This window comes from Dryobates pubescens, chromosome 26 (genome assembly GCF_014839835.1).
Source record: "Dryobates pubescens isolate bDryPub1 chromosome 26, bDryPub1.pri, whole genome shotgun sequence".
NCBI classification, from domain to species: domain Eukaryota; kingdom Metazoa; phylum Chordata; class Aves; order Piciformes; family Picidae; genus Dryobates; species Dryobates pubescens.
In genome coordinates, this window is record NC_071637.1 from 6,406,346 (window position 1) to 6,418,717 (window position 12,372).

The following is a 12,372-nucleotide window of genomic DNA, read 5'->3' on the forward strand; positions in this document are numbered from 1 at the left end:
GCCAAGAGGAGGATGGGGTCATTGCTGACCTTTCTGTCCTTAGATGCAGCTCTTCTGTCACCCTCTTTTGCACCACGTACTGAGCCTCTCCTTCAGCAGGGACAAGCAGTGGCTGGCTTTCCCCTTGTGTTGCTCAGAAAGGTCAGGAGATGGTCCAAGTGTCCCGTTCAGCTGAGCCAGCAGCACTCCCTGCCTGGACCTTTCTTCCTTTATAGCTGGGCGTTATCTCAAGGTCTCTGGTGCTGCAGCCGGCGCCGTGTTTGCCTTGCTTCCCAGCACCTGCCTGCCAGCCGGTCACTTCCCACCCTGCTCCCTCCCACTCCTGCATGGTTACAGGGGACTTGGGGGAAGTCTGGCTGCCCTCAGAGTGAGGGGAACCCCTCCATGGGGCTGCAAGCCAGCTCCAGTGTTGCCAGTCCCAGGGGACTGAGGACAGTAGGTGTCAGGGAAGCTGCCCAGCACGGGATCTTAGGAGAGATACTTGGGGTCATCTGTTCTGTCATTTTTGTTTCCCCATCCCCATCAACCTTACTGTTTGGACCTTATATTTAACTCTGGACCAGTGCACTGCCTAGCCTGGGTCTGTGCTGCCAGGACTGGTGCTGTTAAAAATAGATCAGTCATGAACTGGTTTTCTCCTCCTTGGTTCCTGGCCCGAGGGCTCATTCCTCTCTCTGGGCTGGCTTTGAAGCTCTCTGGATGCTGTGAGACACTGGCTGCATGCCAGCCTGCCATTGCAGGGAGGCTTGGACAGCAGAGAGCTGCAGAAACTTTATAGGTGGCATAGCTGGCCCCCAAATACTTGGTTAGCGAGTGCTTTCTCCTGCAAAAAAAAGACATTGCTGGAAAAAGAATCTCCTAAAAAGATGGGACTGGGACAGGAGGGTTTGTCTGCTCCCCCATTTCTCCATGATGCTTGTGTGAAGACACAAGCCCTCAAGTGCTCCTGGTCACAAAGTGATGCTTGCCTCAGCTCTACAGCTTCCTAGAAAACTCCTGCCAGGCTGCAGCCTCCTGCCATCATCCCAATTCTGAGTGATCCTGCAGCTTTTCCAGCACAGGAGCTCACCACCCTCACTGCAGAGCACCCCACGTCCCAGGCTGGCTGGGCTGTGCATGCTCCCCAGGAGAAGGCTATGTCTCTCACTTTGACACTGCTGTTCCAGATCCCAGTTTCCTCTTCTTCAGTATGATTTTTCAGGTGTGAACACTGAGTCTGGAGATAATTTTAAGATGCAGCTGTGAAACCTATTATCAGTGTCCCTGCTATCAAACACATGAGGTTCAGGGCTGCATGTAACCACTGAGCAATTAAATGGCAGCTCTGGTGATGAATTACAACTGAGACCTCCTGGGGCTAAATAAATATCGGCTGATAACTGCAGATAAAATGCATTTCCGTGGGCCTTTTTAAAAGCACCCATCCAGTATCTGTGCCTGGTCATGGCACTGCATGTCACCTAAGGGAAACAGCATTAACTGTGGCATTTTCCCCACCCTAGCACCTTGGGTTTCCAACCAGAGCTGGAATAAAAACAAACTAAATAAATCCGTGTCCCCGCAGGAGCCAGGCAAGGGCAGAGGAAGGCAAGGCAAGGTAACAGAGATGGGCAGGGAGGGAGACCAGTGACAAGCTGGGGTTTTGGGTTAGGGGTCTAAATACCCTTTCCCCCAGCTATCCCACTTCAAACAGATGAAAAAGCTGTTGGGGCATGGAGCATCCCTCAGAACAGCCAGGAGAATGCTGGTGACAGAGCGATGAGATCCCTGGGGTGATGTGAGGAAGGAGAGCAGCGGGCTGGCAGTGCTTCACCCAGCAGCCTCGCAGGTGTGAGCCATCTGCCTGGGCACTCATACACCCTGTGCCTGCAGAGCCTTCTGCTTTGTGCTCTCCAAAGGCAGTTTGGAAAAAGGCAGTGAGTTAAATTTATGGAGCTTGTTGGAAAAACTGGTCTTTGCCAGTGACTTTGAGAGACTTGTGAGCAGGTTTTGCCTGTGCTGGTGCTTCATCTAAGGACTTCTCCTCCTGTGTGGATGAAATGGCAGGAGGGTTGGTGCTGCATGTCCCTAGGAGCTGCTTTCCCACTCTGGCTGTGGAGAGCAGCCACGCCGCCAGTGAGAAAGCATTTGGCTGAACATCCCACCCTCCTGGTTCACAAGTGAAAAGAGGGCTTGGCCAATGGCCAGCTCCTCCCAGAGCAGAAAATCAGACCCCTTGGCAGATCTCTGCTGCTGTAATGAAATTTAGCTGTGCTGAGGCTGACAGTCCTCAAATCAGGAAAGTCTCATGTGGGTTCAGAGAAGTTTGGGGATAGATCTGACAAAACTGCTGCAGCCCAGGGTTTGTGGCATCCCTGGGGACAAGCATGGCCCCACAGCTCAGCCCACCCTCAGCACTGATTGCCTGGCATCTTCTCTCCACAGCAAGTCCCCCCAGTCCTGGAGCCGAGAGGTCTCGCTGAGCCATGATGAAGCTCCTGCCCATTGCCCCTGTCCTCCTGCTTCTCCTGACAATATTGGAAGCCAGACCAAAATCTGCAGGTGAGCCCTGGTCAGTGGGACTTTCCTGGAGGAGAAATATGTGAGTGTGTGAGGGCAGCGAAGCCCTCAGAGGGCAGTTTACTGCTTGAGATGGCAGGACCTGATGCCTCTTCTTTTCAGTTGAGTCATCCCTAGCAGATTGGAGGATTATCCCAGGTGTGGGACCCAGTGCTGCCCAGGGGAGCAGGAGCCCAATGCTGGCCTTAGAATATTGGGTCTGGTGCCCTGGCCCATCTTCAACCTTGGCAGGAGGCACAGGTGTGATGCAGTACGTGGGGCTGCTGACAGGAGGGACAAAGCAAAGCCGGGGCACTGGCCTCTCTTCTTGCAGGGCAAAGGGGGCTAAATCAATTCCAGTTTATGAACAGTGAAGGCACTAAATGGAGAAAGGAGCTGGGTAAGTCTTGGAGACCTTTAGAGCAATTGAGATAATAGCCTGGGTCTGGGCATCATCCCAAAGGGACTCCAAGTGTTTGCTAACCATTAGGGCCAAATTTTCCCAGGCTTGGGCACACATGAGCCAAGCCAAATATGTTCACTGGCACTTCACTTGCTGAACTCTGTCCTGGTTTGCACTGGAAGTAGCACCCATATGTCCAGGAGAGGCTCTTTGGCTCAGTCTCCACCACGTGTGTGCCCTGAGCTGTGCTTTTCACCAGCTCATTTTCTGCCCTTAAAAACCCCACAACAACAAAGCCAGCCCTCGTTTTAAGCAGAAACTAGCAAAATGAAGTAAAAATGGGGGGTGGGGGGGGGGTGGTGTGTGTGCTGGAGCTGAGGGGGGGAACAGAACAACTGCTCAAAGCAGTGGCTTTGTGCTTGGCACTGTCAGGTCCACGCAGGGCAGAGGTCTGGAGCTGCAGCTCACAGAGGAAGCACGAGGCACTGGGCTGGTTTATACTCTAATGACTCTGCTGCCTAAAGCTGTGCCTAAACCTTGCCAGGGTAGATCTCCACAGGTATCTGTGTTTCTGTAGCCCCTGGGGCTGTTGGCAGTGAAATGCAGGGAGCAGGAGATGGATCTGTCTGCAGGGACAGTGTTGGGGGAGAGGGGACAATGCATTTCCCCACAGCCCCAAGGTCAGGGCACATCTCCCCAGCCTGGTTCCCTTGATCCTGGTCTGCTGTGGGTTTATCTGGCAGTGGGAAGGTGCTGGTGTGGGTGTGCTGTTCACACTTGCCCTCTCCATCCTGCACTGAGCACCCCTCCAGCCCTCCCAGAGGGCTGTCTCCACTCCAAGCCCCACTTCTTGCAGGCAGCTGTGAAGCTAAACTGTCTCTTTGCCTTCTTGCAGCCCTGAAGTGCAGGACAGGTCCCCTGGACATCGTGTTTGTGATCGACAGCTCCCGCAGCGTGCGCCCCTTTGAGTTCGAGATCATGCGGAGGTTCATGATGGACATCATTGGCAGCCTGGACGTGGGCCCCAACGCCACACGGGTGGGGGTGATCCAGTACTCCAGCCAGGTGCAGAACATCTTCTCCCTCAAGACCTTCTTCACACGGGAAGACATGGAGAAGGCCATCAACGGCATCATCCCGCTGGCCCAGGGCACCATGACCGGGCTGGCCATCCAGTACGCCATGAACGTGGCCTTCAGCGCGCAGGAGGGCGCGCGGCCCCCGCACAAGCGGATCCCCCGCATCGCCATCATCGTGACAGACGGACGGCCCCAGGACCGCGTCACCGAGGTGGCCACCCAGGCCCGGAACGCCGGCATCGAGATCTACGCCGTGGGCATCCAGCGGGCGGACATGAACTCGCTGCGGGCCATGGCCTCGCCGCCGCTGGAGGAGCACGTCTTCCTGGTGGAGTCCTTCGAGCTCATCCAGCAGTTCGCAAAGCAGTTCCAGGACAAGCTCTGCGGTGAGTGGGAGCTGCGGCTGCATGCGCCTGCTCCTCACCGAGTAGAAGATGACCTCCAGAGGGCTCCCTTGCTAAGAGCAGTGCGGACAGGGACGCGACCTCCCTGACTGGGGACTGGGACAGGTGGCCTTTCCCCTCACCCGTCTTCTGGCTCACCTGTCCTCTGCAGAGATGAGGTCAGGAAAGGTTTGGAATTGTGGCAAGCAAGCACTTTTCTTCACCCATGCCCAGTAGCTCTTCTCCAATCCAGGATATCATAGCAGCAGTGATGGGAGTATTAAAGAGCAGGAAAAGTAGAGCTAGTTTCCCTGGGTGTGTCGGGGGTGACTGACATGTCCCAGAGCCCTGTGTACATTTCGGTGTGGCTCCTCCTCAGACACGTGTATGACATCTGCTGCAGGCACATTTGTGTTTAATAAAGCCCTGGCTGTGTGAGGCTGCTCTGGAGCATGCAACTAGGCTCAGCCTGGAGCTGGGTTTGTGCTGTGGCTGTGTTGGCACGGGTCAGGAGCTTGCAGACTGGGACCTGTCTGACCCCTCCTCTTCTGGCAGGCTTTACTGGAGACCTGGCACAGCAGCAAGCTGGCAAGACTAGAGCAGGAGACTAGCGGGGTCTAGAGCACAAGTCTTGTGAGGAGTGGATGAGGGAGCTGTGGTTGTTTAGCCTGGAGAAAAGGAGGCTGAGGACCTTCTCGCTCTCTACAGCTCCCTAAAAGGAGGTTGGAGCCAGGTGGGGGTCAGGTTCTTCTCCCAGGGAACAAGCTATAGGACCAGAAGAAATTATCTCAAGTTGCACCAGGGGAGGTTTAAGTTGGATTTGAGGAAGAACTTCTTCCCCCAAAATGTTGTCAAGCCCTGGAACAGGCTACCCAGGGCAGTGGTGGAGTCCCCATTCCTGGAGGGATTTAAGAGCCATGTAGCCATGGCACTGAGTGACATAGTTTAATGGTGACCTGGCAGTGCTGGGTGAATGGTTGGAATTGATCACCCTAAAGGCCTCTTCTAACTAAGATGATTCTATGACCTTTCTTATGTGCTTCAGCATCTGTGGAGGGGCAGAAGGCAGTTGCCAACCTGTTTCAGGCAGCTTTCCCTAGCCAGGAACATGTGCTTGTGGGACTGCATTAGTGCCATGATGAGCCCTGCTTGTTAGGGTGGGAGTTCAGGGCTGACTAGACATGGTCCTCCAGGGCCCTAATGTGCTCCTACTCTGGATGCCTTTGCTTACAAAGCCCTGTCTGACACCTGCCTGCCCTGGTGCTCACTTCCCAGCCAGCTCTGCAAGCTCCTTCAGCATGATCTGGCTGATCTTCTGCTTTCACTTACTCTGCTCAAGCTACTGACGGTATCAATTAATACTCCAGGAGATCAGGGAGCTGAGGTGATTCAGAAACCTGCCCCACACAGTGCCTATGTACTGGAAATCAGTGGGCGAGTGCTGGGACTGTGTGAGCCACCCTGATGGCTTTGCAGGGCTTGGCACAAGCTGGGGTCCCTGTGCATCTGGCATGCCCATGGGCTGCTCTGATAGGGGCAATGGTTTTAAACTAGAGCAGAGCTGATTTAGATTAGATGATAGGAAGAAGTTCTTTACTATGGGGGTGGTGAGACACTGGAAAGGGCTGCCCAGAGGAGTTATGGATGTCTCATCCTGGAAGTGTTAAGACTAGACTTGGATGGGCCTTTGAGCAACCTGGTGTAGTAGGAGATGTCTCTGCCCATGGCATGGAGATTGAAACTAGATGATCCTTAAGCTCTCTTGCAACTCAAGCCTCTCTGTGATCCTGTGATTCCTGTTCTGTCTTGCAGGAGTGGACATGTGCATGACGCAGGAGCACGGTTGCCAGCACAACTGCATCAGCACCCCTGGCTCCTTCTACTGTGAATGCAGTCCTGGCTACAGGCTCAACATGGACGGAAAGACCTGTTCCTGTAAAAGCCCTTTTTCTAGCCTGACTCTTGTAGAGGGCCTGTAGTTCCAGGTTTCACAGAGGGAAGCAGAGGACCCAGCAAGGCCAGCAGCAGCCTAGGTGCTCTGCTCACTGGGCACGCAGCTTCCTGGGTCTGTAACAGAGATGGCTGGTGCTCCACATTCTAAACTCTGGTCACCTCTCTGAGATGGGACACTTGGAGCTTACATGGGCACAACCTGTAAGGAGCTCCAGGCAGTGGGTACTGGATGATGCACATCCCAGCCCAAGTGCAACAGTGGTTTTGCCCTGTGTGCTGAATGCAAAGGTGTATAACTTGGCCTGGCCACCCCTTTGGGACTTTTCATTCTTGTCTCATGGTGCTGGCAGCTGCTCAGCATCCCCAAGGAGGCCAGGGCAGGAGGGTGATGGATGTCCTGTTCCTCCACAGCCATCGATGCCTGTGCCGATGGGAGACATGGCTGTCAGCACCTCTGTGTCAGCGCTCGTGGGTCATACTCGTGCCACTGCCACAGGGGTTACTACCTCAACCAGGACAGGAGAAGCTGCTCCAGTAGGTGTCCTTCTCCTTTTCTGTTCCTTTTCCATTTGCTTCTCACTCTCCCTCTCTGTTTCTTGTCTTTCTCTTCCTGCCCACCCCTCTCCTTCTCTCACCAGTGATCGATTACTGCAGCTTTGGAAACCACAGCTGCCAGCACGAGTGCGTGAGCATCCCCCAGGGACACTACTGCCGCTGCCGCAGTGGCTTCACGCTGCAGCCTGACGCCAGGTCCTGCAGGGGTACGTCCTGGCACGGCATGTACGGCAGATCCTTTCATGTGCTGCCCAGTCCCCGGAGGAAGGGCTGTTGCCAGACCATCCCTCCTGGACAAGGATAACCCCGTGACCCTGGCTTGTCTTCCAGCCACTGACCTTTGCAATGGGGTGGATCACGGCTGCGAGTTCAAGTGTGTGAGCACAGAGGGCTCCTACCGATGCATGTGCCCCGAGGGCCAGCAGCTCCAGGCTGATGGCAAAGCTTGCAGCAGTGAGTATTGGGATATGGCTCTGGGCATCCCCCTCATTTGGGCTCTCTGCTGCTGAAGGGGGGCTTATGATGCTGGGGTTCTAGGTAGGACTTTCTCTGAGGTAGGATGAAAAAGGACGGAGAGCTAGCTGGGCTTGGGGTGGGGGCCTGGCAGCTGCAGGGATGGATGTGGGCTCATGTCCTCAGAGACAAAGCAGGAGCTATGAGAAAAGGTTCAGGAAAAGGGAGACAGGGAAAGACTTTCAGGGGATGCTGGAGTGGCAGTTGGAGGTTTTTGGGACTGAGACCCTTGGGTACACTTTGTCCTGTTTCCTGGCCTCACCCTGCCTGTAATTCCAGGAGGTCCACTGGCCATCTTCAGCTTGACAGTGGCCCTGGCCAGACTGGTCCCTTCTCACCTTCCCCCTGTGCCCACAGAGTGCGGGTCCGGACACGTTGACCTGGTGCTGGTGATTGATGGCTCCAAGAGCGTCCGGCCCCAAAACTTTGAGCTGGTGAAGCAGTTTGTGAACCGCATTGTGGACCTGCTGGAGGTGTCCCCCCATGGCACACAGGTGGGGCTGGTGCAGTACTCCAGCCGTGTCCGCACTGAGTTCCCCCTCAACAAGTACCACAGCGCGGATGAGATCAAGAAAGCGGTGATGGAGGTGGAGTACATGGAGAAAGGAACCATGACAGGCCTTGCCCTCAAGCACATGGTGGAGCACAGCTTTTCTGAGTCGGAAGGTGCCAGACCTCTCTCCCACAACATCCCCAGAATTGGACTCGTCTTCACCGATGGGCGCTCCCAAGACGACATCTCTGAATGGGCCAGGAGAGCAAAGGAGTCAGGTGCAGGGGACTGGGGACCCCCAAACAGCAGTGCTTTGGGCATCCCAGCATGGTTCTTTGGGGTGGCTGCCTCTGGCAAAGGCTGCAGTGTCCACCCTTGGGGTGCTGCATGACCCAGGTCTGCAAGGGCAGCCATGCCTCTGCTGTGGTTATAGAGCACTCTGAACAGCATCCTTCATGCAGCAGCTGCTCCACAGTGGTGCTGCCACGCTCCTGCCTGTCCTTCCCAAACTCCTACTGTGTATTTGGGAATGCCAAGGAAAACCCTGCATCCTTGGCATTGCTCCTGCTGGGCTTGGGGCTGCTTGGTGCAGGACAGCCAGTGCAGTGCCCATGATCTGTCCTTGCTGTGCAGGGATCGTTATGTTTGCTGTGGGTGTCGGCAAGGCTGTGGAAGAGGAGCTGCGAGCGATTGCCTCTGAGCCGGTGGACCAGCACTTCTCCTACTCAGCAGACTTCACCACCATGACCCACCTCGTGGAGAACTTCAAGCTGAACATCTGCCCAGGTGGGTGCTGCCAGCTCTGACTGTGTCAGGGGCTCAGCCTCAGTTTGGAGGGAGCCCTCCTCTCTCCAGCAGGGCTAGTTTGTATGTCTATCACCCTGGGCTAAGCAGGCTACTATAAGCTTGGGGTATCTCTGGATCTCCTCAGGCTGCTGTGGATGTAGAGATGGGTCTCAGGAGGAGGTGGAGCAGGGGGCATTTAATGTAAAAGGGATGTTGTGTGAGCATCCATCCCAGTGCCATTCCAAGAGCAGAGGCTGGAGTCACACCCTGCCCCAGCTCCTAGGGTAGTCCTCAATCAGCCTTGCGCTTCTGCTGTTGATGGCTGCAGGAAGACCATGATGCATTAGTGTGAGGGTGTCACTGCCCTGGAGCAGGCTTGGACTCCCCAGTGTTCCTGGGAATCCTGCATGGCTTCAGACGTGAGGTCAGAAGCCAGCCTGCCACCCCATCTTGAAAGCAAAGTGCAGGTCAGCACTGGCTGTCCTTGGCACACCGTGACCATTTGTGTGGCAGCTCCATGGGATGCCTGGTAGGATGCTGTGTGGGATGCTTGGCTCACAGGGATGCAGCCTGGTAAAAAGAGGAGAAAATGGGGGCAGAGCCCCAAGGCTCAGGTCCAGCCCTGGTAGGTGGCTGTAGAGACAAGGGACTGTTTCTGTGTGGGAGCAGGGCAGAGCTGGGTGCTGTGGGACCATGGCTCTGACTGTACCCAAATCCCTGTGGTCACAGAGGAAGGCAAAGGAGTGACGGAGATCCACAGCCCATGCGAGTGTGAGGCACTGGTGCAGTTCCAGACAAACACTGTGGCCATCCTGCAGAGCCTCACCGAGAAAAATATCCTTTGGGGTGATGTCTGGGCTTGTGGGGCACAGGGCAGCCTGGGCACAGGCTGCACATGAGGGAGGGAGGGATGGACAAATGGGAGTGGGGAAAAATTTAGGCTTTTTCAAGGGGAAAAATACCTTTTCCCACCAGACCATCTGGCTCATGCTTTTCTTTAGCAAGGTCACTTGCTCAGATGACAGCCAGACTCGAGGACTTGGAGAAGCAGCTTGCCCACAAGAAGTAGTGCTTGCAGAGGGCTTCAACACTCAGATGGGGCACAGGGGACCTACAGTAGCATCGTGGCATTGTTATTGCTAGGTTATTGTAAAGCATCAGTGTTTGTTCTTGCATCACAAAAGCCTGAAGGGGACATGGAGTGCATTTAAAATGACAAAAATCCTGAAAAGAAAAAAAAAAAAAGGGACTTGAGCAAAACCCCAGCTGCAAAGCCAAGAGGTCCAGCCACCACTGTTGCCTTGTTCCTCCGAAGAGCTGGGGCGAGAAGGGATGACTATGGGCAGGGTGGGTGTCAGACAAGGAGACATGATACCCAGCCTTTTCCAGGAGTGACTGGGATGAAGCAGCCCCTATGCAGACCCCTGGCCTCCAGTGCCCAGAAAGATGCTTTGCAAGAGAAAAAAACCTTCAGTGATGACACCCAGAGAGCTTCTGTCAGCTCAGCATCTGCTGCCACGGTGGGGCAGGGAGAGCCCGGTGCTGCGGGCAGTGCACGGGAATGGATGTTGCCAGCTGGCCACCAGCATAATGCCTAGGTGTGTGGCCATGGGAAAGCAGGTGGCAGGAATCAGCAATCCTCTTACCCCTGTTTTGGCAGAGGTTTTGGGAACTGGTCATTATCTTGTTTGATTTTTCTGGATTTTATTTTATTTTTATTACTTAGCACAATGGTAATAATTCCTTCTACAAATACCTATGGGGGGGTGGTGGTGTGGGGGGATGTACATATATACATATTTCATTTTGAGAGCAGGGTAGTGCTATTTTTCAACACTTCTTTTATACAAAGAAATTTCTGTCCTGACAGTTAGTATGTTACATAAATTCAGCTTAAAGTCAAGTATGTCTTCCGTGTACCTCTTTGGCCAAATCGTTTAATATAACTCGGCGCTAAAGTCTGCTTTAAAAGGACCATGCACCAGTAGGTGGAGCAAGCAGATAACAGAATCACAGGACGTTAGAGGCTGGAAGTGACCTCCAAAGATCACAGAGTCCAACCCTGCTGCCAGAGCAGGATCGCCTAGAGTAGGTCACACAGGAACGCATCCAGCTGGGTTTTGAATGTCTCCAGAGGATGAGTCTCCATGACCCCTCTGGGCAGCCTGCTCCAGTGCTCTGTCACCTTCACAGTGAAAAACTTTTTCCTTATGTTCATGGGAAACCTCCTATGCTCCACCTTGCAACTGCTGCCCCTTATCCTGTTATTGGACATCACTGAGAAGAGCCTGGCTCCATCTTTCCAACACTCACACTTACATATTTATAAACATGAATGAGGTGACCCCTCAGGCTCCTCTTCTCCAAGATAGAGTCCCAGGTCCTTCAGCCTTTCCTCACAAGGAAATGCTGCTCCCTTAATCATCTTCATGGCTCTGTGATGGATTCTTTCAAGTAGTTCTCTGAGGTCCTTCTTGAACTGAGTGTCCCAGAACTGAACACAAAATTCCAGATGCAGCCTCACCAGGGCAGAGTAAAGGGGTAGAACCTCTGTCGACCTACTCAGTGCACTGCTGCTTATACACCCCAGGATGGCATTGGCTTTCAAGGGTGCATTGATGGCTCATGGTCATCCTTCTGTCCTCTAGGACCTCCAGGGCCCTATCCTCTGTGCTGCTCTCCAGCAGGTCAGTACCCAACCTACACTGGTCCATGAAATTGTTCTTTCCCAGACGCAAGACTCTACACTTGTTATATTTCATTCACTTTCTCTCTGCCCACCTCTCCAGTCTGTCCACTGAATAACTACACAGCTGTCAGGTGTGTCAGCCACTCCTCTCAGTTTTGTGTCATCAGCAAACTTGGTGACAGTGCTCTCTGTTCCCTCATCCAGGTTGTCAATGAATATACCAAATAGTACTGGTCCCAGTACTGACCCCTGAGGGACTCCACTAGACACAGGCCTCCAACAAGACCCTCTGACTTTTTTCCTTCAACCAGTTCACAATTCACCTCACTACCCAACCATCCAGACCACACTTCCTCAGTTTAGCTGAGAGGGTTCTGTGGAAGATGGTGTCAAATGCCTTCCCGAGATCAAGATAACCCACATCCTCTGCTCTACCATCATCTAACCACCTGGTTATGTCCCCATAAAAGGCTATGAGGTTGGTTAAACATGACTTCCCCTTGGTAAAGCCATGTTGACTGCTCCCAATGACTTTCTTATCCTAGATAAAAATGTCAGCTGTTACAGTTCTATGGCTACATTCACAGCATCATCTTTTAAGTAAGCACATGATTTTTTTGGGAGGGTCTTATGAATATTTGTAGAGCATCACCAATCAATGAAAAATGAAAGCACTACACCACTGTATCCTTTGTTACATAAAGTCAGTACTGAGACTATTTGTTTGTAATAGCTATAACAGAAAACAAAGGTTAAAAGGGAAAAAAACCTTGCACAATATTTGTATTCTATTGACACTTGAAGATTTGTATCAGTCTGGAGTCTAGGGTGTCATAGCTGCAATGTAAGTATGATTTGAAGACCCTGTGGTCTAAGTGGAAGAAGCGTGAATCACATAGTTTGCCCAAACTGAAAAAAGACCCAAACAAACCAACCCACCATAACTAAACTACAGTGTTACTGCTGTCTCTCATTAACCT

The 12,372-nt window shown here is 53.3% G+C and overlaps 1 protein-coding gene across 1 annotated transcript in view; it reads left to right on the plus strand.

Annotated features, from left to right (window-relative positions):
* Window positions 1-10,398, plus strand: part of MATN4 (matrilin 4) — a 17,593-nt gene extending 7,195 nt beyond the window's left edge. The window contains 10 exon segments of the mRNA XM_054173422.1: window positions 2,425-2,541; window positions 3,837-4,406; window positions 6,216-6,338; window positions 6,768-6,890; window positions 6,995-7,133; window positions 7,135-7,364; window positions 7,782-8,195; window positions 8,551-8,703; window positions 9,433-9,537; window positions 9,714-10,398. Coding sequence (XP_054029397.1) covers window positions 2,466-2,541; window positions 3,837-4,406; window positions 6,216-6,338; window positions 6,768-6,890; window positions 6,995-7,133; window positions 7,135-7,364; window positions 7,782-8,195; window positions 8,551-8,703; window positions 9,433-9,537; window positions 9,714-9,772 — 1,992 coding nt within the window. The 5' untranslated portion in view covers window positions 2,425-2,465 and the 3' untranslated portion in view covers window positions 9,773-10,398.
* Window positions 10,399-12,372: the final 1,974 nt, after the last annotated feature.